This window comes from Pleurodeles waltl, chromosome 9, assembly GCF_031143425.1.
Source record: "Pleurodeles waltl isolate 20211129_DDA chromosome 9, aPleWal1.hap1.20221129, whole genome shotgun sequence".
Classification (NCBI taxonomy): Eukaryota; Metazoa; Chordata; class Amphibia; order Caudata; family Salamandridae; genus Pleurodeles; species Pleurodeles waltl.
The window spans coordinates 971,862,332-971,889,473 of record NC_090448.1 but is presented as its reverse complement, the minus strand read 5'-3'; the positions used below and the strand labels follow the sequence as shown (position 1 = coordinate 971,889,473).

Sequence of the window (27,142 nt, the reverse complement as noted above, 5' to 3'; positions counted from 1 at the left end):
GACGAGCGGATTGGGGGAAATGCCTGCTGTGGGTGGGGGGAGGGGTTCTTCAAGGAGTTATTAGTTGGGATTGTTTCATTAGCATGGCAATTACAGATTTACACATGGAACATCACGGGAATAACAGCTGGTACACCATGTGACATATGACAGAGTATAATTCAGAACTGGGCAGCGTAAGGGTTTATGCACTGTGAGGATGGTAGCGTGGAACGGTGCAAAAAGTAGTAGCCTATCTTCAGCGTCATAAGGTAGATTTGTCTATACTGCAGGAAACACATTTGACACCAGATAGTGCCATGCTTACTCCCAGGAGAATGCAAGGACAGTTTCTAGCAGCAGGATTCACGTCCCATTCCAGGAGAGTATTAATATGGGCAGCAAAACATTCGGGCTTCTGTCTTTGGGAGCTCACAACGGATCCCGACGGCAGATACATTGTGGCCCGCTGCAGTAAAGGAGACCTCATGTTTCTCATCATTGGGCTATATGGTCCAAAATTCGATAATCTCCAGTTTTACTCTGAACTAGCTGCTAGGGTGGCAACCTGGGGAGGGGGGGCTTCCTCAAATATGGGGAGGAGACTTCAACTGCACTTTAGACCCACTGCACGATAGGTCAGGGGCGCCCATAGAAAACCAGCCTCTGCAGCTAAGGTGGTGAGCAAAATAGCGGCAGAAATTGGGTTATTAGATATATGGAGACACAGACACCCTACTAAGGGAGGGTTCACCCATTGCTCGACAGTACACGATTTGCATACACAAATTAACCTCTGGATGGTCTCTAACAGTTTAGTCCATCATACACAGGTGAAAGACCCCTGGCCTAGAACATGATCACTCGTCAGTCCAGCTTGAAATAGAGGTAGGCCCCAAGAAAATTCCCTCATTTGCGTGGAGGTTTCCCCCATTTTCGTTATTGGACTCTGTGTTTCGGGACGACTTTGCCACGGCATCAAATAATTTTTTCAAGTAAACATTGGCTCAGTTGATAGTATGTACATGGTATGGGAAACATTCAAAGTATACATTCGTGGGATTACTATAGCTAAGCAAGCATGGGTCCTGAAGTTGATTTTCTTTTTGGAAAAATAAATTGCATGGTTAGAGGAGGAGCACCTGCTCACCGCAGACAATCACCTCCTGGGCCGCATACATGCGAAGATAGAATTTCAGGACACAGCGCACACTAAAGTCCAACACATGGGTAAATATGCGACAGCTCGTGTCTATGGGAAGGGAGAACACCAGAGGGCGGTACTGGTAGGTATAGCTCGCACCAGTAGCGAGAGACACAATTTTGGCAATACAAGCTGAAGACGGTAGTATAATCATGGACCAGGAGCGGGTTGTGAATAGGTTCCGTGATTATTACACGGCACTCTACACATCTAAAATCGCCCCAGATTCAGACGCCACATCGGATTACTTGATTAATGTCGCAATGCCATGGTTATCGAATGCGGATAGGAATTTCCTCAATGCGCCTCTGAATGCTGCGGAGATACGCAGAGCCCTCAGGGGTATGTCAAAATGGAAGGCCCCAGGGCCAGAGGGACCAACAGTATATTTCTATAAAACCTTTTAAGATCTGCTGATTGCGCACTTGATGACAGTCTATGAGGAGATGGCAAGGGCTGGGGTGATGCCGCTATCCATGAGAGAGGCGTTACTCATTACATTGCTGAAACCCGGCAAGTCTCCTTTGCAGTGCTTATCTTATAGACCATTATCATTAATCAATGTCAACACTAAAATCTGTGCTAAAATTCTGGCAGACCGGTTGGCAACAACAATACCCACATTGATAAAACCAGAGCAGTCAGGATTTATCCCAGGCCGCAACCTCACAGTGAATCTCCATACAGTGGGGGTTATTCTAACTTTGGAGGAGTGTTAATCCGTCCCAAAAGTGACGGTAAAGTGACTGATATACCACCAGCCGTATTACGAGTTCCATAGGATATAATGGACTCGTAATACGGCTGGTGGTAAATCCGTCACTTTTCTGTCACTTTTGGGACGGATTAACACCTCCTCCAAAGTTAGAATAACCCCCAGTGTTTGGTGCCATGCAGCACTTCAACCCTGAGGTGGGAGCTGTCGCGGTCTTCCTAAATGTCAAGAAGGCCTTCTATTCTGTAGAGTAGCACTTCCTGATGGCGGTCCTCCGGTGTTTGGGGGTGGGTGACGTCTTCTTACAATTAGTACAAACCCTATATGAAAGACCATTAGCTACGGTTAGAATCAATGGTTTTGTATCGGACATAGTACACATCACCAGGGGCACCAGACAGGTGTGCCCATTGTTGCCCCTGTTGTAAGTAGTTGTCGCAGAACCACTCGCATGTGCATTCCGGGAGTACAATGGACACTGAGGCCTCAGATTCCATGGGTATAACCTGATGATCTCCACATATGCGTATGACAAGTTATTGTGTATCTGACCCGAGTCGTAATCTCGTGCAGACACTGCGAGAGGTTCTAAAGTATGGTGCCCTTTCTGGTCTGCGGATCAATTGGGATAAATCTATAGTGTTCCCCCTAACACCAGACACAGCACCCATGGACGTGAACTTTCCCCTTAAGTGGGAGACAGAATCCGTTAGATATTTAGGAATCCAAATTCATACAGACCCTAAGATAGTAATGGCAGAAAACTATGATGCCACAATTAAACTGTTGGGAGATGTGGAAAGATGGATTAGGCTGTCACTCTCACTGGTGGGACGAATAGCCCCCATTAAGATGGTGATACTTATTTGGGTCCTATTTCTCTTCCAGAATATTCCTATGCTATTGCCGAAGTCAGTTTTCGCAACCTTGAGGGCCCTGCTTATTAGATTAGCCTGGGAAGGAAAGCAGCCGAGGGTGCAGTGGCGAGGGCTGACTTTGCCATACGAGCTGGGTGGACTCAATGGACCTGATCTGGAGACATATAATATAGGGTGACCCACGCCATGTTTGCACACGCCTGGATCCATGGCTCCCCAGAAATGCTGTACCTAAAATCGGATCGTGATATGGCTGCCTCGCTCTCGTTGCCATATAGGATATTCCAACCTCCGTCCCTCCGGTATGGGGAGTTTGCTTCCTTAAACACAACCTCTCACGCCTGGCATGGTCTAATGACTAAACAGGGGCTTTCACTACTGTACTCTCCCCACATACTTCTAGAGTGGTGTGCGTGGTATGCACTGGGAAGTGACAAAAACGTGGTGGCTGCGTTGCACAAACTGAACATTAAGACAATGGGAGAGTTTTTCCATGATGGTAATATGCGTACCCGGACAATGATTACAGAGCAGGTGCAGTCAACAACCCCACTCATGCAATATCACTATTCTAGAGCCAGACCCGCAATGGGTGTGATACTAGGAGATGAACTGCAGGATCCACCAGATATGCAAGCTCTATCCATTATTATTGCAGATGTGCAACACAGTAAGCTAGTGTCCAGACTTTATACACATATGCAAGAGTCACATGGGAGTGAATTGATGAAGGCTAGAGTGGACTGGCAGAGAGATTTGGGGATACAATTAACTGATGAGCAATGGCGATACTGCTGCTCAATGATCCGTAATATCTCCCTAAATGGCAGGCACTGTCTGATACACTTCAACTACATTAACAGGATATATCACACGCCCCTTAAACTTTTCAAATATAGGTTGCGCAGTGACGCAACTTGTCCTAGATGTGGCGAAGAACAGGCAGATTTTTTCCACATGACATGGTCCTGCCAGGGCATAAAACAGTTCTGGGGAAAACTGTTTGATGAATTAGAAAGTATAGGAGGAAACTAACACCCGCCCCTCCTGGCTCTACTAGATTATGACCGGGTGGTGCAGAAAGTTGATTGATGCTTGATATCGATGGGACTGCTTCTGGCAAAGCGCAGGGTGGCCATGGGATGTGATCGGGGGCCAGTGCCAACGTTAAAGGAATGGCATGCTGACATGTTATACTGCAATATCCAAACAGATATGTATAATGAGCTAACCCCTCCAACCAACCGACCCAAACAGTACTGGGGAGCTTATCAGAAATAATTAATTGGGAAGGAAATGGGAGAGCCTGAGGGAGATGAACCTAGCGGCAATGCTGGGAGCAGTCCTAATAGAAAACCTGCTAGCTCTCAAGATGCCCCAGGGGCCATAAGATGGAGTAGTCGTGAACCGTATGAAAGTAGGCGGGCTCGGGAAGGTACCACAAGCATCATCATTGTATAGTACTGTTTTGTGTGAACCCGCTGGTGTAGAAAGAGCTTTTACATGTTAGACAGCACTTGATTGGCTGTACAATAAGACTGTAATGTGTGAAGACGTAATTGCATCTTGTTTAAAGAGTTATAATCATAAAAGCATTAAAAAAAAGTAAAAAAAAAATATGCCTTTATCATCTGAAATTATCGATTGGCTGGTGTAGGCAGTTTGGATTTCTACTGTCATTGCTAAGAACGCCCCAGCAAAACTCCTCTTAATAGCGGATTCTATCTTATCCGTTTGGTTCATAAGGATACTTACCTCCGCGCTGGAATTTGCAGCCATAGATTATCGTGGAGATTTTTATCCATGTCTTCCAGCAAGTATAACCTGAACATAAATCTTGGAACACTTATTTCATTAAGGTCCTTCCATTTTTGAATTATGACATCCATAACGTGTTGATGACTGTAAGTCAGGAGATGGCGCACTTAAGAATTGTCTCAGCACAGGTTGAGGGAACTTCTTCCACTGAAAACTCCATGTTTGGTGCACTCTTGATAGTATTTCAAGTAGAAGGTCTTTGTCTATATACTTTCCCCTTTGGTCAGGAGTAGGAAACATCCATCCCACTCTCGTCAGAATAAGACCCAGAGGTACATTTATCTTGCAGTCTTTAAAGATTTGTAGGCGATTGAACATTTGCCATAGATTTTGATTTGAGGATTAGGAGTATTGTTTTAGAGACTGACTGAACAGAATCCTCATGCCTCCTACTTATCCTGTTAGGAGGTGAGGATGATCTAGACGAAGAGACACCATCAACAAAATGTCTCTTGGGAATGTTTACCCATTACAATGAAAAGAAAACAGATCATTTTGACAGCCAACAACCTCTCAGTGTCCAGCAATAAAGTAGCTAAACACTGAGACATGTCAGTTAAAATCAGCAAAAACGCACATTCAGTCAGAGGGGGGTATGCCCATTTACAGAACCCACTACCCAGTGCACAGTTTAAGTATACGTCCTGAGATGAAGCAGCAGAATCCAAACACGCTTGAACCCCTCATTCGACAGGACTCAGCGTGTTTATGACAGTAAGAAAAACAAACGTCTTGCATTACTAAAAATACTATCTTACCATACTTGTAGGTTACAGGAATAAATGGCACTTGCATTCTTACCAATAACAAGAATCTGCTATTCAGCTCCATTTTATCTCACACCCAACAGCCTTATCTTCTGTTGAAATAGGTCCACGGAAAGCAGAAACACAGTTTTCTCCCATTTTTAAAAATGTATGTAGCACAACCCTCTGCTTTCGTGCTTGGCACAGAAAAATTCTGGTGTGACCATTGGGAGCCTGAGCCCAGTAGGGGGTCCCTATTTCCTGTCCTAGTCTCAGTCTTTAGACATGAGAAAACACCTGAAGCTCTAGTGGCAGGCTTAGCCTTATAGTGCCCATTGGGTGGATAGTTTGTTTGCTGCCTGTTCTTTCTCACGTCTAAGATGAGTTCACTTCAAAAGTAATGACTGGTACGAGGGACATAGGAATAATAAAGCAGTGGAACAACTGGCTCATGGAGCAGCGAGGACAGGTCAATGAAAAACATGATTCCATGGCAGGTTGTAGAACAAAGCACCAATACCTGTTGCCTATTGACTATTGCCACACCCCGCTGCGAAAGTCATGAATTGACAGATTTGAATCCATGTGAAATTTCCACGAAGCCCAGCACCATCAAACACCATCACAAATTAAGCACTGCTTCTTATAGTTCCCTCCCGGATACATGTACCTGCTTTCCATGACTAAAATGCATGTTATTTCTATATATTTTAAGAGTTTTGTTTGGCATCAAATAGATGATGAATATTTGTACCACACAATATTCTGACGACTGAATTCTTGTACCAAACCTCTTCAAAATACTCTCACTGCACCCATCTGCTGCCAGTTGCAGGTCTGTCTCCAATTATGGTTTCCACAGAGCTCCATTTCCTCCAGAATGATTTACAGTGATTTTGGGGGTGAGTTTTTGCATCAAATAGATTATTTCAGAAATGGCGTTAGAGTTATCTGAATGAAAACTGTAGGTTTTGGGGAATAATATAGATAAAGATGTATGGTCAGGTACAGAATTAGGAAAATCTATCTTTCATGGTCACCTTCCTTTGAAGAAAGGGGGTTTGGAGGATTAAAGAGAGGCCCTTATGCAGGAGTAACCCCTAACACCTTATGTGTATCACAGGTGAATCATCCTGGTTGCTTTAACTGGTTCTTCCTTCGTTATGCTCTTGATCTCTGCTTTATTCTACATCAACTACAGTTCTCATATCACCTGTGGTCTCCATTGCCTTAAATTGCCCAGATTATTAAGTTAAGAAAGTTCATTTAAAAAAAAGACTTACTGTTGTCTAAGCCAACCAGTAGGAACAAAACACAACACTTAAATGCAACATATAAACCCCCAAATGGTAGACCACTGGGCTTTTTTCACCTACTTATTTAGAAGCTCATGCCAACTTTACGAAGCCTGCAATATTAGGGTATTGATAAAGGGGCACTGTATTGCCACATTGTTTGGGCCATGCCCTTTTCCCCAAACCACCATCACTCTGAGCCACGGTTTCTCCACAAACCCAGGAACCAAAGTCCCTCTACATAGCCTTGACTATGTACTGCTTCCTCACAGTTGTGACCTGCACAACTTCACAATCACACCTTCAGGCACACTTCATGAATTTACCAGCAGTTGGATTACCCTCAGCCAATCTCTGCATGCTTTCAGTCGTGCTCTGCTAGTCCAGTCACAATCATTTCCCTGTTGAAATAGCACATTGGCATGGAAAAGACTGTCATGCTTGCTACACGTCTTGTGGTGAGAGGCTAGTAGTGGGAGGGAATGAGTTGAAGATAAGTGCAGAATGAGCTAAAAAAATAAATACTGGTACCTTCTGCTTTGAAGTTTATGGGTAGTGTTTGTGGGCAGATGCAAATAATAGATGTTTCCTTTCACCACTTTACATTATCCCATGTGTAAGAAATCGGGTTTCTGATTGACTAGGGTGTGAGCCCTGGTCAAGCAGCAGGCACAAATCTTCCCGGGAGAGGCAGAAGCAAACCCAAAATTAACCTTTGCTCAACCCCCTGGTAGCTTGGCACAGAGCAGTCAGGCTTAGCATGGAGACAATGTGTGAAGTATTTGTGCAACACTTCAAACAGTAAAACAAAAACACCACACAAAATAAACTAACACCAACTTAGAAAAATAGAGCAGAATTGAATAAATAAAACAAGACCAAAACAACAAGTTAACTTGAGTTATGAATTTTTAAAGAATAAACGGCAGACTAGCACCTAAATGTATAAAGTGGCAATCTGGATGCAGTGGACCAGATGGAATTCAAAAGTTCAGGCGGAACGTGATGGAGCGGAAGTAGCATTCTTTCCTAAATTAGTCCTGCTGAAGGTTTACTTTCTCAAGTTTTGTGATAAGAGTCCCATTTGCCTGGAAAAAGATTGCTGAAAGCAAGGAAAGCATCCTAGTGGTAGTTGGTGTGGTGCAAGGAGCAGGCGGGGCTTTGCTGATGGGCAGGCTGGAGCTTTATGTTGGTGGTCCACATGGGCGACTAATGCTAGATGTGCAAAGAGACAAACTTGCAACGGCTCGTGCTGATTTTCCGTGTGAGTGTCACAGTTTTGGTGTGAAATTGCTGGTTTACAGTTGCAAAGAGCCCAAAGGCTTGAATTAAAGAACTTGAGTGCCTCATCAAAGGCCCAGGACCAGAGATGCGCCTCTTGAGGGTCAGGAACACGTTGAAGACTGGTCCAGGAGCTGTAAGGAGCCTATTATATCCCCGTGACTCCGATCAGGAGGCCAGCAGACTAGCCCTTTGAGTCACTCTGGGGTCCTGGGTTCAAGATGGGAGTTCCAAGTAAAGTTCTTCCTCCGGCAAGAGGGCAGCAGGTCAGCACAGCAAGGCAGCAGCTCCTTCAGAGTAGAAATCTAGCAGAATTGCAATCCTTTCAGCCTCACAGCAGTCCTTCTTCCTGGCAGAGTAATCACAGTGTCTGAGGTCCATCATTTATACCCTGGTGCCTTGGTTCTGGAAGGTGGGAGAAGCCTCTGAATGGTGGCTTTGAAGTACAAGGAATTCCCTGCCTCTTCAGCCTTGGTTCCAAGCTGGCTGAAGTGCCAATGCAGGGTTGTTAGGCCATTTAGGTGTGGACAGGACACAGCCTGTTCTGGTGTGAGTGAGGCTGTGCCCAGCTCCTCCCTCCTGTTCTGTCATTGATGGTCCATCAAGACACACTTAAGCTCCCATTGTGTGTGGCTGTCTAGGAGAAATACACGAAGCCCAACTTCCAACTACACCCAGTCATGTGACCAGGGACAGGCTGCAGGTACCAAATGCCTAGGGCAAGAAAATGTCAACTTTCTAAAAGTGGCATTTTCAGAATTGCAATTTAAAATCCTATTTCCCTATACGTTTTATTTAATACCTTTATTTTTGCATTTAGTGTACACAAACACATCACCCAGTGAATGTAAACAAGTGCAAGTATCAAATCACGCATCTTAGTTGATTGACAGCAAGGACCTTCACAGAGCGGATAACATCACATATACTGAGTAGGTGAAAGATAACCCAATATGCATAACCCAGATCCGCACTTGGTAATGGCATTGCTCCCATACAATAATACTCTGTATACCTTCATGTCTATGGGTCTCCTGGGTCTAATGCCACGTCCGAGCCTCTATGCTCATTAAAAGAGTCCAACATTGCCCTTCAGGCTGCCAAGTCCTCCGCAGCTCTGTCATGAGTGCGAGAGAGTCGCAGGTGTTATTCCTTCGCTACTCCCAACTCAAGAACATCTTTGATACATAAGGCCCCACTCTAAGCCCGCAAGAAGCAGCACTAACTGCAGGAGCTTACACAAAATCTTGCGCCCTCTGGGCTTCACTATCATGCCTAGTAGGCATGACCCAGATGTAATGGTGATTCCAACAGCCCTCTCAATTCGGGGTGTAACTTCCTCCAAGAAACCACATACCCCTGCACACTGCCAGTGCATGCCATGCACACCCCTCCCCATAACATCCACACACGCCGTCCAGTCAGGGACAATACTATTTGGCTGGGATGGTTTTATGTAAGTGTGGTGTAGGTAACTGAAATGCAACTGTTTTTAAATCGGTTTTTTTGCAGTATACCATTTTCACCAAGCACATGCATGTCTATTTCCCTATAAATTAAGATTTTGAATAGTGATTCCAGAGACACCAAACATAAACAATTATCTGTTCCCATTTGGAAATTACACTTATGAAATGTGACATGTGAAACTTAAAAGTGCATGTCCAACTTTTTAAATACACTGCACCCTGTCCTCTGGGCTGCTCAGGGCCTCACCTAGCGGGGACTTGGTTGCACTAAAACGGAAGGTTTAGGCCTTTCAAGGGGTTTATTTTTCCAGGTCGAAATGACAGTTTAAACAACACACACAGGGTATGCAATGGCAGACCTGAGACATGTTTAAAGGGTTACTTAAGTGGGTGGCATAATCAGTGCTGCAGGCCCACTACTAGCATTTATTTTGCAAGCCCTGGACACATCGAGTGCCACTTTACTAGAGACTTATAAGTAAATTAAACATATCAGTTGGGGATAAGACAATATTAATATGTTTAGAGGAGAGAGCACAAGCACTTTCTCACTGGTTAGCAGTGGTAAAGTGCGCAGAGTCCTAATCCCAGTAAAAGGGGTCAGAAAAAGTGGAAGAGAAAGACAAAAAGTTGGCGGAAAAACCCCAGTAAGCCTGAAAGGTCTAACACCTTGTGTACACACATGATCAAGGGAGCATTGCAAGTACACAACCACAGTCAAATACACCACCATAAGCCTAACAGGGCAATGACATCAGCTCCTGTCAGCCACAAAAAATAGGATATACAAGAAGGCTGTTGAGCTACCAGCAAAGGCAAGTATGGTGCCAGACCTGTAATAGATGAGCCATACACTCCAGAAATGGCTGTGAGTTCACATCTTGAAAATGCACATCATATATAAAGACAGAAGGTGTGATGATTTATACCCTTGTGTTTACTGTCTAACAATCTAACACTAAAAGTGAGGACCTATATGACAATAGTCCTATCATTGTGCCCTTCTCCGGAAAAATTCTGTCTGTCTTAACTTTTGACTGCTGGGGTGTCTGCGCACTACTGAGTCCGAAACCTTCTCCATTACTTGCAAAAACTCTATACAAACATTTGAGGGGCACTTCCTTTGACCTTTTGTACCTTGCTTCTATGAATTACATAGATATAAGAATGCAGTAGGTACCAGGTGTATACGTACACCAGCAAGGCAGTCAAAGGGTTCATAGAGAAGGTCTCTTAATCTTGTGCCATGAACCATCACACTCCACAGTTCAATAGCTGTTTTACCGTGCCAATCTACTAAGCCATCCATTCCTTGAGGGAGATGGGCTCTATAGCTCTCCACCAATTTCATGGGCCTGTTTTGTTCTATAAGTGATAGGCTGCATATCTGTTAGCCCATTCAGTTCTCGAGGGCTAATGCCTTTGCTGTTGGTGGCTGGCATTATATCCCTAGTCAATTCATTGAGTATATCAAGTGCTCCTAGTTCCTGAGATGACTTGATGTGGTGCTTGTGTTGTTAACCTAAACACATCCAGTCCAAGAGATGAACAATCATGCATTTGAGGTGTGTTTTTATGTTTTTTCTTTTTGTTTTAGATGCGTATATATATATATATATACTTTTTTATGCTTCTCTCTTGCAGCATATGTCTCTGATTATGGCTCGTCGAACACTGAAACTCGCCTATGTGGCAACCGCAGCCTTGGCAACATCCGGTCTATACCTCTATGGCAACAAGTATGTGGATCCCACAGATTTCGGCCTCATCAGGATAGGACGAGCTGTATTTGCTGTAGGTTCAATGTGCATGTTTGAGGTTGTGGTGCCTATTATTGAAATATGTTGTTTGAATGTCTTTGCATAGACAGGGGGTCTCGAACCTTTTGTTTAATAAGAACTACTTAGTGGGGATTAGCCCGAGCTACTAATAGTAACAGTGTCGTACTAGTGACCACATCAAACAAGATTACTTTAGTGCCCACTTTTTTTATGCAAGATTACAGTGATCACCTCAGTGCAACAGCAGGGTTGCCAGTGATAAAGTAAAAAGGAAAAAAGCTTTGTTTTTGGAATGTGTTTACATGGGTAATACATAATTGCCATAGCCATTAATGATAAGCCTCCACAATGAAAAACAAATTATTGCTCCTATATCAGCTATAAATATATTTTGGACATTCAAGCCAGTTTCGATAAACAGATAAATGAGTTCTGAAAATACAAATTTTCATTTACAACACACACATCTCAATTTTGGGATACATATATAAATTCAGCCAAGCAAAAGGTTATAATTTAGTAGGCTGGACTACTATGTACAATGTAGTTTTCTCCATAGTTGCAACAGGCCGTAATCCATTTTCAATGTTTTGGTGCACCATTGTGGATTATCTGCTTGAAAACACTGAGAATGTAGCCACAAGGACTTCTCAAAGGGTGATATGTCCCAATCACCTGGTCTTTCCGAGCAAACCTAATTCTTACATTTATATTTCATACCATTCTTTACCAAGTTTTCAAGAGCACTCCTGTCTGATAACCCCCATGGAACCCCAAAATGTTAAAAATAAATGTATTCTTGTGTATTTGAATACAAATAATTTCTAATTGCCCTAGCCTTTCCCTTGTTTCTTTTCTGTAATTTTCTAATAGTCTTCCTGACAAAGAACAATGAGCAAGTGCATCCAGTACATAATTGATACTTCGAATCACAGTGTATAACATAGCTATTGTACATTTTTTTTAATTTGTATCCTTATTCAGCGTATTCTTTCTACTATTTATATATATAAACTTTGCATATACTGCACTTGCCACAGTAATGAACAATTAATGATTTCCAGGTAACCAAGAAGCAGTTTCAACCTTTATATTGTATTATGCTGCTAGCATCTTTATAGCACGTGTCTGTTATTTGTATGACCTCATACCGCTTTTTGAAACTAGGTGCCCTTTTGCACATTGCAGGATTTGCCATTGACTGGACGATCTGGTATCCCCATTGTTAATCAAGAGCTGTTTGTGTATTGTACAAAACTGCAGATCTTCATGACTTGTCTATTAGTCTAGCTTTTAAACAAAAAGTAGGATTTAAGCATTGATCGTCCTGCCACCCAATACTGTTTTTCAGCGCTAACCCTTGTTGCCTCTCAGAGTAACTTGTCTGTTTTTCTAAATTGTAGAGGAAACTGGAGTTTTGCCAGGGAATGTGATCAGTTTCTCTGCTCTACCCTGGTCTTTCTCCTTTCGGGGTTACGCCATGATGGAGCCTTACAGGGATCAGTCTCTATTAGTGGATTTCAAAGTATAACATTAGCCCTGACCTCTTCCTAATGCAGGGCATAGATTGGCTATTCACAGCTCCGACTCTCCTTCAGTCACTTCTCGTGATTGTCAGGGGGTCTCTCATTCACTTCTGCCTGTCAAATTTTATTTAGTAAACCTAAACAAACTGGCATTGTGCTTCCAGGCTCTAACTCCAAAGATAGTGTTTGGAAGTCTGTGTTTTAGCCAGTTTATGTTCAGTTCTGCCATTTCCAATTAAAGGTTGATTATAAAGAAGTAGAAAAGGAATCCTTCTCTTGCAGTGGGGTCCCCTGACAAGAGATTCCCTAGCAAACTCTAGTCCACTCCTAATCTGAGACCCCTGCTTCTTCTGGCTGTTGTCTACTTTGCTCCAACATTTTAATCCAAACTCTTCACAAAGTAGGTGCTCTCAAATCAATTTAGTATTGTGGACAGTCATTCTCAATACCAGTCATACATGCAACTCATGACCTCATCAAACCATTTGCAATCTGGAAAGACTTTTCCACTGGCCTACCTTTCACGCAACCATGGGCAAGCACGAAATGCATTTTATTCATGGAAGTTTATTTAAGCATAGTGATGCACAAGTGCATCAGTCAACCATTCTAATACAAAATCTACTGTAAATGTGATTGCATTCATACATATATTCCACACAGTGCCAACCCTTACTATATAATAGCAGTACATTTGTTAGATTTAGTAAATAGTATATTTTAAATACTATATTTCTAAGTTTATCTTTCTGTCTTACCTCTCATGCTTGCGCTTCTACTACAGACCTAAATCTTCAGACAGACATCAAATTTAAGATAATAGTATTTATAAACACATTCATAAAAATTACATCTTAATAAATAAGCGGGATGTTATAAATTCCTGTTTCTTGATTGATTACTTGGTTGATTGTTAGATCACAGTACACCTGTATGCTTAATCCTACAATAATGTATTAAAGAATTGTAATTACATTTTGAATTATGTTTATAAGAGTGTTTCAAAATCTGCTTTTATTTGTGGTGGTGTTTTTATGTTGTTGACTTGCAGCTCATTCATAAAGGTCTAGACTAGTGGTTCTTAACCTTTTGACTTCTGTGGAGCCCCACTTAATCATCACTGGAACCCAATGAACCTTACTGAATCATTTTTCGAATCTGGGGACCCCCAATAAGTCATTATTGGATGCTGAGGACCCCAGTATAGGCATTATTGATGATTAGACACACAAAACAATAAGCAGGATATACAGAAACAAGCATTAATCAAACATATACACAAATGATAAAATATTTGAATTACTTCACAAATATAAAACAAATCTGCATTTTAATTTTAATAGGAAGGTTGGGTGCTTCTCTAAACTCACATGCGGTCTCATCTTCCATACTATATGTTTGATGCACTTACACGTCTCCTATGAACCAATTTGAGGATATCAACTTAATTTTTACCCTTCAGTTTCTAATTTTACCTATTTTTTTACAGAACATTTTTTTATTTATTTATTTATATTCACTTTATTAATCTGTTAAAGGTCTTTAATTTCCTAAGCAGCTTTGGAACCCCTGGGTTGTATCCGTGGACCGAGAACTACTAGTCTAGATACTCACTCCATGCATCTTTAAAGTTTCTAAATGTGCAAAAGCGGCACATTAGAGCTGTGCAAAACAAAATAAGTGGATAACTATCTAGGTTCTTGCGCACAAATGCAATTCTCTCCATAAAGGTTAGCCTGTTTTAATCAAGGGTCCAGTCGTCCGTGCTCAGCTTGTGTGCAGTTCTAGTGCAATCACAGAAAAAATACGTAAAATAAACTTCATTTTTTTATAACACTTTTTATTGAATTTTGCGATTGTAGCATTTCAACAATACAACAGTGGTGTTCTGCTTGCCAGGCACTCCATCCTCCGAACTACTTGCCCTTCTTGCTTGTAAATTGCACACTGGCTGTACATCACAGCCCTGAACCCATATATATTCGGATTTCATTGCTTAGAGGCATAGTGTGGGAGCCTCTAAGTGCATCACTGATTCTCCTATAGCCTGCCTGTGTTACCCACATTTTCATGTAATTCTGGGGACAGACTCTAGCCTCATAAACGGGTTGTTTCCTGTTTATGCACCAGTGCAGTCCCTTTCTCCACTCCACAATCGCAAGGAGACCATTTGCCTTCTATTGTTGGGCGATGTCTCTTTTAGCCACAGTTAAGGCCAGGCAGAGTAATGCCAGCTTTTAAAGGTCAATTACAAAGTTGGTAGTGTTGTGGAGTAGGATCATTTGGGGGTCGTGATGTATAGTTTGCCCCATCACCTGACCCAGAGAGGAGGATACTTGTTTCCAATAGGGACGTAACTTTGCGCATCCCAATGTGGTATGAACAAAATCCCCCTTCGTAGGCAAACGGAAGAGGCATCCACTTCCATCCATTAAAGCCTACATCTCGTGAAGTTTGTTCTATGTCAGTATTTCAACAGGAGGAGGCAAAACCCATCTGCTGTTGTGGAGTGTCTCTGAAATGCTTTAGCTTTTGTCCATTCTTAATCCGCAAAGGAACCCAGTTCTCGCTGCCAGGTCGTTCACGCCTCAAACGTGTCTGGCATTTGGTGTCTCAGTAAACAGTAGACCTGTGTTATCTTGTGGATTCCCAGTTCCCTAAGGAGCAGTTTAGCCTGCAAGGGGTTGTAATGCAAAAGGTCTTCCAGCCACTTGTTGTGTGGTGTTAGGATGTCATAATTGTGGGTGCTGGTAAAACTGGCTATGGTGCAGGTTATATTCGGTCTGTCAGGTCTGATACGTTTTTAGCGTTGTGCTCGCCATCAGATCTAAGATGGAAATACCGATGGTGTCCCACTTGTGAAAGCTTCCAGTGCTATTACATGACGTAAAGTTGAGCCTTCACATTACGGCTTCTTTTTCTTATCCCATTTCATTGCTCTTAAGGTACTTCTTGAGTCAGGATCACTACCTGTGTCACTGGGGCTAGCGATGGTGACAGTTTCTATCCACATAGTAAGTATGTAATGTGGTGCCATGGAGTGCCCATTGCCTTGAAGCATAGGCCAGGTCCCATGAGTGTCATACCAATAATTGTTGATGTCCACTAATGTAGAGGTCCTATAGTAGAACTCTGCAATAGCTCCTTTGTATGTAGATTTGAAGCATTGCTGAGTGCAGTGCAAGGGAGGCTCTGATTCCAGAGGAAGCTACATAGTATAGTTTAATTAGTAAGTAGGGGATGAATTTCACTGAAGTTCAAAGTAAGCTATAGTACATAAATCACTGTGTACATACACATTAAAATGAAGGAAGACAATCAAAAGAAAATGATATGGGTCCCATGCTCACTGTCTGCCATGGTAACCATTCACCTGACTAACAAGCCCCTATCAGGGCAAAACTGGCCTTGGGTTGCTTGAGATTCCATTCAGGGAGGACCTGGCCTGAAAGATTAGGCTGTGCTGTTACTATTCGAGTAGGGTGAAGACTGATTTGCTTATGAGTGGGCCCAAACTGAGGTGACATGGTGATCATCGAGGGCCTCATATCACTCCTAAAAGGAGACGCTTCCCGGCCTTACTCAACTAAACCTGGGGTGCTCAGAAGGCCAACACCACAATATGACTAAACCGTCATCAGAGCAAGAGCGAAACCTACAACCAACACTGCAGCTGAGATCAAACATAAAAGACACATTCTCAAGAAAATAATTTTAGAACACAAGGCGGCAAGGGGCCAAAAAGAATGCGAAATCCTATTTCAATTGCTGACAGATCCTAAACATTCATGCTTCTGGGAGCATGTGAACAAACTAAAGTGCCCCAATGAATGAAGGAAAAATGGGGTCCCAGAGGCTGCCATTGTTAGCCACGTTACAAATCTTTATACCTGTCAGTGGAATAAGATGACGTCCAATCTTACTCCCCCTCTATCTCCTCCCCCCACCCCCCCCTTCCCCCTGAAGTGCCTATTGGGGAAGTAGTAGGAAGGACAAAGAACAGAGCAGCCTCTGGGCTTGAACTGCCAGTTGCATCCAACAAATTGGTACACATAGATCAACAACATATACCCTCCATGATGGTCTGAAGAATTAAGCAGCACATAAGGAAGGATGGGGCTCCTGACCCTAACGGGCTGCCAGTGTCCCTGTTTAAATACGCCCCGGCAGATTGGACAAGGACGCTGACCCTGCTTTATAATTGTGCGTTTCAAATTACGACATTGCCGGACTTGTAGAGAGGCTCAATTCTCTGCCCAATATACAAGAAGGGGTCTTGTTCAAACCCCTCAAACTATTGTTTAATAGCCCTCCTGGATGTTGAGACCAAAATATATGATCCATCTTGCTGGAACAGTTGAAGGCATGGGTTCACGAGTAACGGATCCTTCCGTTCTTCCAATTCAGCTTTAGTCCTGGGGCATCCACGTTAGACAACATCTTAGCACTATTATTTATGAGACACCAAGCCATCAAACACGGTTACCTCCTCATATTCTGTTGCTTTGTGGACAATATTGCGGCATTCAACAGGGTTGACAGAGCAGTCCTATGGAGGAAGCTGGACGCATGGGGTATACTCACACAGCTCCTAAGTGCCATAATCTCACTGTATTCAGAAACATAGGTCTGAGTGACAACAGGCCCTTGCATGACCACCTGGAGAATTAAAACTAATAGGGGCTTTAAGCAGGGGGTGTCTTGGCACCCTTAATGTTCAAGCTTTATACAGCTAACTTAAGGAAAATCCTCGAGACCAGCGGTCTGGCCCTGCTGAAGATAGGTTCCACCAAGCTTCAAATAATTCAATACCCTAACGACATAGTAATCGTGGTCCATACAAGGGTCGGCTTACTGTGGGCAGTGAACGCTCTAAATGCATTTAACATCTCTAACCAGCTCCAAGTGCATCAAGAAAAAACAAAAGTCCTTATATTTGGAAGGTGTAAGAACAAAAAGAACATCTCCTGTCGTCTTGCCAGCCAATGTATCAGCACAGCTGGGAAGTATAACTACCCGGGCATGCGGTTCAGTGAAAATAACGAGGCAAGGGGACAGATAAGGGCTATCAAAAATAAGGGCACTGCATTTATGTACAGGATTATCCAACTGAATCGACAACTAAGAAGTGCGTTGGCAGCCCCAATACTAAGGGTTATGAAGGCAACTTTCCTTCCTGCCATGCAATACAGCCATTTTGCATATCCAGGCACCTTAGACCCAGCTTTGGAGCATCCCACTGCAGGGTGTACAAGAAAATCCTTCACCAACCATGCTATGTCCGACATTCCAGGATAAGGCTGGAGCTAGGCTTGGTATCTCAGACTCTAGACTGCCAAGCGGCTATGCTGAAGTATTACATTAGGTAGGGTCTGGATGGCAGACACACAATTGTTAAAAAGCCACTTAAAATGTATCTTTGAAGCCTCAGCCAACCTTTGGCATTCATGAGTAAATAAGGCATTCGAGATGGAAGACCATACCCACCTAGTAGAAAGCGTTCCATACACCACTTGGAAAAAAAAAAATAACAGGCAATTGAAGGTAATTTCAAGAGACCAAGGCCTATCGACCCTTAACTCGCCAGTGGCACAGGCCTTAAACACCTCCTACCTGGTTGGGATTCTACCGCCATACTTACTGGAAGTCATAAACGCGGAAACCCGACGGCAGATTTGCTACATGTGACCGTTAGTTCTGCCAATTAAAGATTTTAACATTTATTGCGCTACTCGCAGAGACAAAAGAATTTGCGGGTTTTGCTCTTTTTAAAACGAATCATGGTTACACCTCTTTTGCTACTGCCCCACTTCAGAATACCAGAGGAGACAATTAATCAAACCGGTAGCCTTGGCCCTAGGGGTGCGATCATGCCTGGAAGCTTCCAATGTTTGCTATTGACACTCTGCTGCATGGGCTCTGGCAAGATGCACAAAATTTGTCAGCTTACTCAGGCAGCTCCTCTCTTCGACCTCCGTGACAGATAGTACGGCGGGTCACCATTGCATGTACCAGATAATGGGGTAGTATAGCCTGAACAGTGTCAGGAGTCACAATGATCGTCCACACAATCTTACATTTTTATATGCTCTTTGCACAACATTATTTAAAATTACTGCCCTAAAGACTAATTTTCCCGGCAAGTCACCAAGACCTCCTTGTCAGACTTTAGCAAATATATCCTGTAAGGTTTTGATTGATTTCTGACAAACTCTCTTATTTGCACATGTTTTTACACAGACGTTTTTTTAATTATCGGATAACTCTGTTTCTGTTGCTGATTGTATTCACTGTAATGATTTAAATTAACACAAAGTTTACAATAACAGCATGATGTGCAAAATAATGGTGGACTGGAATGCAGTCTTAAGTAATTACCAGAGGCGAATCAATTCAAGCATTTCATCCATCACTTTTTTTTTTTTTTGTACACTTTCATTTAGGCTGTGGAACCAAATGGCAATACTGCACAGTACCTGTCTTGTCCCAATAGTGCTACTGTTCAACTCCTTCTGTGTTTGGCCCAGCGCCTAGTGGCAATGTCTCCAGGCTTTGTGGATACTTCCGGTGGTCTGCTAGGCAGGGGGGTACCTTACTTAATAATATTGGGGTGGTGTGATTCCGAGATTTCCTAACGGGAAGCAATATGTGCCCAAATAAAAAGTACCGTGTTGAGCTGGGGAAGCCAGTGGTGCGGGTAGAGAGAGTGTTTGGTGGTAATCAGCATGGTTAGGGAAATGAGTTTGGAATTATTTGTAACCATGGGCACATGCACCCTGTCTTGGGGGGGAGGAATCTAGCCTTGGGCACCCTGTTTCCTCACTCCCCTCCCTGCTGCCGTAATACTTTTAGCTGCACCAGGAGGGCCTGTATGTGGGTCCCCTTAGTAGGCATGTACTCCCTCTGGGTCTTGTGCCTCTTTCGCTCTCAATCTTGTGAGAGAATTGCACCAGATGTTCTTCATATGATGATGACGTCAGGTCCAGACTCCATCGCAGGAGTATGTGCATTTTATACTGCGTGACCGAAGTATGTTCAGTCTTTTTTTCCAGCGACATGAACTTGGCACCACCAGCAAAAACCCATTCTCTTGTCCTTGGGCTTCAAGCATAGGGGTGTTCTGGGTGTGGTGAGCATGTCTCAAAACTTTCACTCCCATATCAATGTTGCTGGCAGGGGTCTTGTGCGTGGTGATGTGTGGCAGTGCGGGGCACATGGACTTCTGACCTTGCCCTCACTGTTAGGGTGAGACCCATCAATCTAATTGTTGAGGGAGGTGGGACCAGGACTAGTATCCCTAGTGTGGGGGTATTGCCTGGGATTGTCTTCCATGAATGTTGGAGATTTCACCAATATGAAGTTTGGATGAAATGGTAGTGTGGCGATTGGTTTTACTGCTATGAATCTAGACCGAGGTAATTATTTCTGTTAATGTCCAGTTTGCTTAATTTTAAAGTTTAGTTGGAATTGCGTTTAGATGAGTAAGAATCCACCGAAAAACTGTGTACATGTTGTTTAAAGATAGTCTTTGGGGGTGAGAAATATTTGCTTTTAATGTTGTATTTTGTACCTGAATACGACTTGTGTGTAATTCAAGCTAGTGCAAGTATGTTGTCATCGTCTGAGTTGACCTGGTGGTGGAGTGAGGATCCTTCTGTGCCCCTCCTAACAGTTTAAGTCAGTATTAATATATACAAAGAGCCTTAAGGCTCAACAGAAGTAAGAGAACTCAGTGAGCCTTTATTTATTTATTACAACATACTGCATACTAATTCTAAAAGCTTTTTTATTTTTTTATAAGTGTACTTAAACCATTTGACTACACACATATAGTCTAATGCCAAATCTTTGACGTGCATGTTTCAAACTTTTTTTTTATAGTGTACATATCCCTCTAGATATTTTACCAGGATTGTAACCCAGAAGTTATTCAAGAAGCTCTGCAACAAAAGCATTAACCCATTAATTACAGAGCTATCTTATTGAGAATACAAAACTCTTGCCTACTTTCAGATACAGTAGAATGGAAAATGCACACCGGTGCTGCACTAGGGTTGTCTTCGGCCTGGGCCCGCTACACTGAATCTAGGGTTCTCTGTAGGGCAGTGGATGGATGGATGGATGGATGGATGGATGGATGGATGGATGGATGGATGGATGGATGGCTAGCTAGGTGACACTGACATGCCAAGGGATAGTCTGAGGAAAGTTTGGCTGTGTGGTGCTTCAGTGACTCAATAGAAGATCCATCACCTAACTTAAACTTACAAAAAGTGAAGGATTCAGTTGTGTCTCTGCCTGTGTACCATTGAAGTTTAGTTAGTGGGCTTGCAGCTCTGACATTCTCTGATACTCCCATGGACAGGGGAGAGGAAAGTGGATGCTGCTGCGAGGCCATAAAGAAAAATTAGATCCTCCTCCTACATCTACCTGGCTGATTGTCACAACTCCTGACATGAGCTCCCTTGTGAAGACTTGGCCAGTGTGCTGTGTGCAGCTTTGGCACATGCATGCCCACCGTGCAATTCAGGTTATTGTGGTCATCCAGCCTGGTATGCAGTGTGAGTAAGCTTGCTGTACTGACCCCCATTTTTAAATCACATCTACATTTTGGGCCTAGCCTGCACAACAAACATGCATATTTGCGTACACAGTCTCACCCTCCCAGCGGTGACGTTACAGTCCTTACCGGACCCAGCTGTTTCACTGGGCCACAACCTGAACTAAAACATTATTTAGGGGTGTTCCATTCCAAACAGTCCCCCCCCCCCAAAAAAAAAAACACACACTGCTACTAGGCACGTATCAAGCTGATCTTTCAAATGTTTTCTAGCCTCTTGATTATCAGAGCTGTTGATTATCTTCACTGCTTGCAGGTACTTTAACCAGAGTGATACAGCTCTTCACAGGCTTAAGAAAAAGTAACCCACTAACTGAAGTGAGCTGGCATACAAAAGGAGACCACAGAGTCACACTAGCAACCACTCATATTTTCTGCAGGTTTCTACCTTAGCAGAGATAATTGAGATTTTCCTAGCCTTGGTGTCTGAAAGGTTAGATTTTATTAAAGACACGGAGGCGAGTATTATGCAGTCTTTTCTTGCTTTAATTTTCAACAGCAGCCAAGAAGAAAACTACATTTCCCAACAAAAGAACTACAAAGTGACATCATAAGGGAAACCATCCAATAGGACATCATATGCCACTATTAGTGTCCTGACTGCGAACAACAAGTCCTCTTTTCTTGATGCGAACAACTAAAGAGGAGAAGTAACCAACAAAATGACATAAAAAAACTGAAATCAAAGTCACAAAGTCTAGAAGGCAATCCTGAAGATGGCGAGTGTAGAGAGGAATCCGGGAAGGATATCCGGTGATGACAGAGTCCAGTGTTGGAGGAAGTTCGTTACGTAGATCATGAAGACCGGAGGCTCATATTATGCATGTTTAAAGCATAGCAATAACAGAATCCGAAACATGAGAAATTGGTTTACAGTAAAAGGTTTTAAAGGTACTTTCATTCGACCAGTCTGCAGATTTGAGGATATCCTGTAAAGAGGATCCCCCCCAAAATGCCAGAGAAGCCATAGCCCCTCTAGCAGAATGGGCTCCAAAAGAATTTATATCAATCCCAGCTAGAGACATGATCCATTTAACCCAACAAGCTAGGGTAGGAGCAGAGACAGGTTTATGGGGTTTCTGGAAGGAAATAAGCAATTGGGAGGAAGAGGATGACCTCAAATCTGCAGTACGGGTCACATAAGCTTTAAGACAATTACCAACACACAACTTGGGTTGAGAGGGAAGAAATGGATAGTTAACTGATGCCAAATTAGTTTTAGTACGTCTTCTGACCTGAAAAGAAACACCAAGAGGAGAGAAGAAAAAGGAGGTAACATCCAGGGCTTTAACATTCGAAACACGTTTAAGTGAAATTAGACACAAAAGCATAGTCAATTTTGCAGAAAGTTGCTTAAGGGAAAGAAATTCATTATTTGGCCAAGCTGTAATAAATTTCAACACTAGATTGACATCCCACATAGCGTTATATTTAGGAACTGGAGGAAAAATACATCTTACTCCCTTTAAAGGTTGACAGATGAGAGGATGTTCACCAATTGGTCTGCTGTTAACTCTATAATGTTCAGCGGAAATGGCAGACCTGTAAGTGTTGATAGTGCGGTAAGCCTTACCTTGGGAGGCTAAGGAAGCCAGGAAATTCACAACCAACACTACATCAGCTGAAAAGGGATCTGAATTCCTGTCCAAACACCAGCTGGACCAAATGGCCCATGCGGATTTGTAAGCCTTTGAGGTACCAGGGGCCCTGGCCTGTTGGATGAGTCTGAGAGCATCCTCTGAAATTCCTGGGGTCTCCAGGATGACCCGAAATCTTCCAAGCAATGACAAACAAGGACTTGTTGAGAACTAGGTGATGTTGCCGACCTTGGGGATCTAAGAGGAGGTCGGGAAAGTGAGGAAGCCATACAGGACGGTCGGTTGTTAATTCCAATAAGGTTGGATACCAAGGTTGAGCCTGCCAAAATGGGGTTATTAGAACCAGTATGGATTGGTGTCTGCGTACATGTGCAAGGACTCGAGGGATGAGAAGGAAGGGAGGAAAAGCGTAAAGAAGGGATGATGGCCAGATCTGAAGGAAAGCGTCTGTGGCGAGAGCCTGGGGATCCGGTCTCCAACTGAAAAAGGAAGGAAGGTGAGATTTGAGGCAAAAAGGTCTACGGACATTACGCCAAAGAGGGAAGTAAGATGATTGAATATTGAAGGGTGCAACTGCCAGTCGCTGGAGTCGTGAAGATGTCTGGAATACCAATCCGCAACTGTATTCAGAGTGCCCGGCAGGTAAACCGCTCTGACTGAGATTTGTCGAGAGTGACAATATTCCCAAAGATGCTTTGCCAGGGTAGACAGGATCGTGGACCTGGTGCCCCCTAGATGGTTGATCTATCTGACGGCGGTTAGGTTGTCCATTCTGAGAAGAATGGTGCAGCTTACTCTGTCCTTTGTAAATGAGCAGATGGCAAAGGAACCTGCAAGCATCTCTAAACTGTTTATGTGCAAGAATGACTCCTTCAGAGACCATGCGCCTCCAGTCGAGAACTGACCACATCTTGCGCCCCAACCTGTCTAACTTGCATCGGACTCTAATACAAGATCTGGGGCGGCAGAGAAAATAGTTCTTCCGTTCCAGGCGTCTAGGTGAGTCAACCACCATAGAAGCTCTTCTTTGGACTCGGAGTCCAGAACCAAAGGATCGGAATAGGCCACACCCTTGTGAAGATGGCGGATCTTTAACCGTTGAAGGCCGCGGTAATATAGCGGACCCGGGAAAATGGCTTGGATAGAGGAGGCGAGGAGTCCCACTAGATGAGACAGAATTCTGAGGGAGATGTGAGGAAGGGAGAGGGATTGACGAATCTCTTTTTTGATTAAGGAGACCTTGTGCTGGGGAAGTTGAAGAATTGAACGAGTAGTGTCTATGAGAAAACTAAGGAATTCCAACTTTTGAGTTGGAACCAAGGCTGATTTCTGAAAATTGATGAGGAAACCCAATTTGAGATGAAGATCTTGACAGAACTGTAAGTGAACTAGGAGAAGGCGTTTGTCTTGTGCCATCAAGAGAAAATTGTCTAGATAAAGAATCAGATGAACAACGTGGGAGCGGAGAAAGGCCGCCACAGGTTTGAGAATCTTGGTGAAACACCAAGGGGCCGAAGAGAGCCCAAAAGGAAGAACTTTGAATTGGTAGAAAGAGTTGTGCCATTCGAATTGAAGACATTTTCTGTGTGAGGGGTGAATTGGGACCGTGAGGTAAGCATCCTGAAGGTCCAGTCTGACCAACCAGTCGCCTTGAAGTAATATATCTCTGAGATGAAGAATGGTCTCCATCTTGAAATGTCAGTAAACCACAAAATTGGTGAAATTTTTAAAGTTTAGAACTAGTCGAAACTTCTGATTTTTCTTTTGCACCAGGAACATGGTGCTGAGAAAACCTGAAGCGTCGAATAGAACTGGCTCTATGGCCTGTTTAGCGAGGAGTGATTGAATCTTGTTGTGGAGCAGTTGATTTTGTTCTTGAGAAAACACCAGGGGAAGAGGAAAAAGGGACTGAGTTGGGGGTTGATAAAACTCTAAGAGGTAACCTTGAATGGATTGAATTATCCAGGGATCTGAGGTTAGAAAACGCCATGAGTCTAGAAAAAGAGCTAGTCTGCCTCCTACTGCAGGAAGGCCAGAATTGGAAACACTTACCGGAAACTTGTTCTCCTTTATTGATGTAGCCTCTCTGACGATAGCCTCTTGAGCGGCAGGGGTAGAAACGTGGCTTGTATCCTGAGTAGGTGTCAAGCTGAGTTTGTTGATTGTAGGAGTCTCGATTGACATACTGACCTCTGAGGGAACGGCCGGCAAAGCGACTCCTGCCTTTGCCAGCCCTGCCAAAAACCAGAGAGGAAAAAATATTTTTAATAGAAAACTGAGCCTTGTCAAGGGAGGCAAAGGTGGATACATATTTGTCCAGCTCCTTAATAAAGGAGTCTCCAAATAATAGGCCTTTAGCTGAAGGACCCTCATCTTTAGAGGCCAAGCAAGTCAATTTAGGGTCAATCTTGAGCAGGAGACTTTTCCTTCGTTCGATGGACAATTGGGAGTTTGCATTACCCAGCATACAGATGGCGCGTTGCGCCCAGTTAGAAAGGACTACCGGATCAATTGTAGTATTGTCCATCTTGCTTCTTCCGCCATATCAAAAATTCTGGTGAGAGGACCAACCAAATCTAAAAGTTTATCCTGGCAGCCTGACCAAGCTCTATCGACACCTTTTTTTAGGGTCTTTACCAAATTTAGTGAAAAACATGAGCATGTTAGGGTCAGTCGTCGGTGTAGCAGTGATATTATCAGGCAAGGAGGGACGGGGGACATTCGGATTTAAGCTTGTTGCGAGTAACTTTGTCTAAAGAATGGCGTAGGAAAAAGGAAATATAGTCTGCAACGTGCTCCACAGGATACCATTCCTTTGAGTTTGGATGAACCATTAGGGAAGGATAAAACAAGGGTTCACCAGAATGGTCCACCAAAATCTGATACACCGGGTGAACGTCACCACCGTCACTGGGAGAAATTCTACGCCTTTTTTCCGGAGGCCTGTAACAAAAAGGATCCGAAGATCCGTCCATATCATCTGTATGACTGGGAGAGTCATCATCATCAGTGTCTCTTACATGAGTAATGTGGAGCGGAGAAAGAGGGGGTCCCGATTTGGATACCTCTCGGGTGGAAGGACCAGCAGAAACGCCTTTTGAGGGTCCCGGAAGGGAAACCGCACGTTTCTTGCCTTTCGTAGAAGCAGAAATAATCTTGGAGAGAGAGGCTTCTAAGTTCTTAGATACGTCCAGCATAGAAACAGAAACTGCCTTTTGAACAGAATCTGTAATAAAAGACTTCAGGCATTCTTGAAGAAATTGGGATTCTTCCTCTTCAGCCATAATGAAGAGCCCTTAAATTATATATAAAAAACTAAATTTGGTTTAGAAAATTGAGGGGAAAGAGAAATCCTTATTAAAAAAAATTAGGAAAAGGCAGAAAGAAAGGGCTTTTCCATAGGCGCCCGTAAGAAAAAGGATTTTAAATTGATGCGCGATCAACAGTGCGCTCTACCTCACCAAATAAACGCGTCTGGAGAAAGACGCGAGGTAAAATAGCTGAGGAATGCAGCAGAAGCGTGCGTCTATAACGGTAAAGCAAACCGCTAATAGACGCGCTCACAACAAACAAAGAAACGTGTCCGGAAAAGACGCGAGCCGAAGTATTTCAGGAATGCAGCCGGCTGTCATAAAGAAGACTGACGCGCCGGCTGCGGGCGCATACACACGCATCTATAATGGTGGAAAACTACCGTTATAAGACGCGCTGACAAAGAAAATAATAGAATAAAATAGACTGTGTGAGAATCCTAAACACAGAAATACAAGATAAAATACATAATTAATTAAACTATACATGCAACATTTTTATGAAGGACGAAAGAATATTGGTACTTATCTTGACTGCGAGCAGCAAGAAAAGAGGACTTGTTGTTCGCAGTCAGGATACTAATAGTGGCATACGACGTCCTATTGGATGGTTTCCCTTATGATGTCACTTTGTAGTTCTTTTGTTGGGAAATGTTGTTTTCTTCTTGGCTGCTGTTGAAAATTAAAGCAAGAAAAGACTGCATAATATGAGCCTCCGGTCTTGTAAAAAAAGTTAAACCCCAGGCTTACAATAAGGTGCACAAATATTCATTTTTAGGTCAAGACTAGGCAGCGTGCATGTGCTGTCTGGAAGACCTGTTGTACTGAATAAAGGACCTTGCTCCCGCCTGCTGCTTACCATAGGTTGATTGAAGCATCACTCTTCTTTGCTGCCTCCTAACAGGTTCGTAAAGCCAATAC

General features: G+C 43.3%; 1 protein-coding gene across 2 annotated transcripts in view; it reads left to right on the top strand.

Annotated features, from left to right (window-relative positions):
• ADCK1 (aarF domain containing kinase 1) overlaps nt 1–27,142 on the top strand; it is a 699,440-nt gene that overhangs the window by 24,226 nt on the left and 648,072 nt on the right. Inside the window, exon 2 of one of the 2 annotated variants that reach the window (XM_069208397.1) lies at nt 11,030–11,124. In XM_069208397.1, the coding sequence (XP_069064498.1) occupies nt 11,030–11,124 (95 nt within the window). Of the gene's footprint in view, nt 1–11,029; nt 11,180–27,142 lie in introns of both variants that reach the window. The other variant, XM_069208398.1, reaches the window with a different exon arrangement.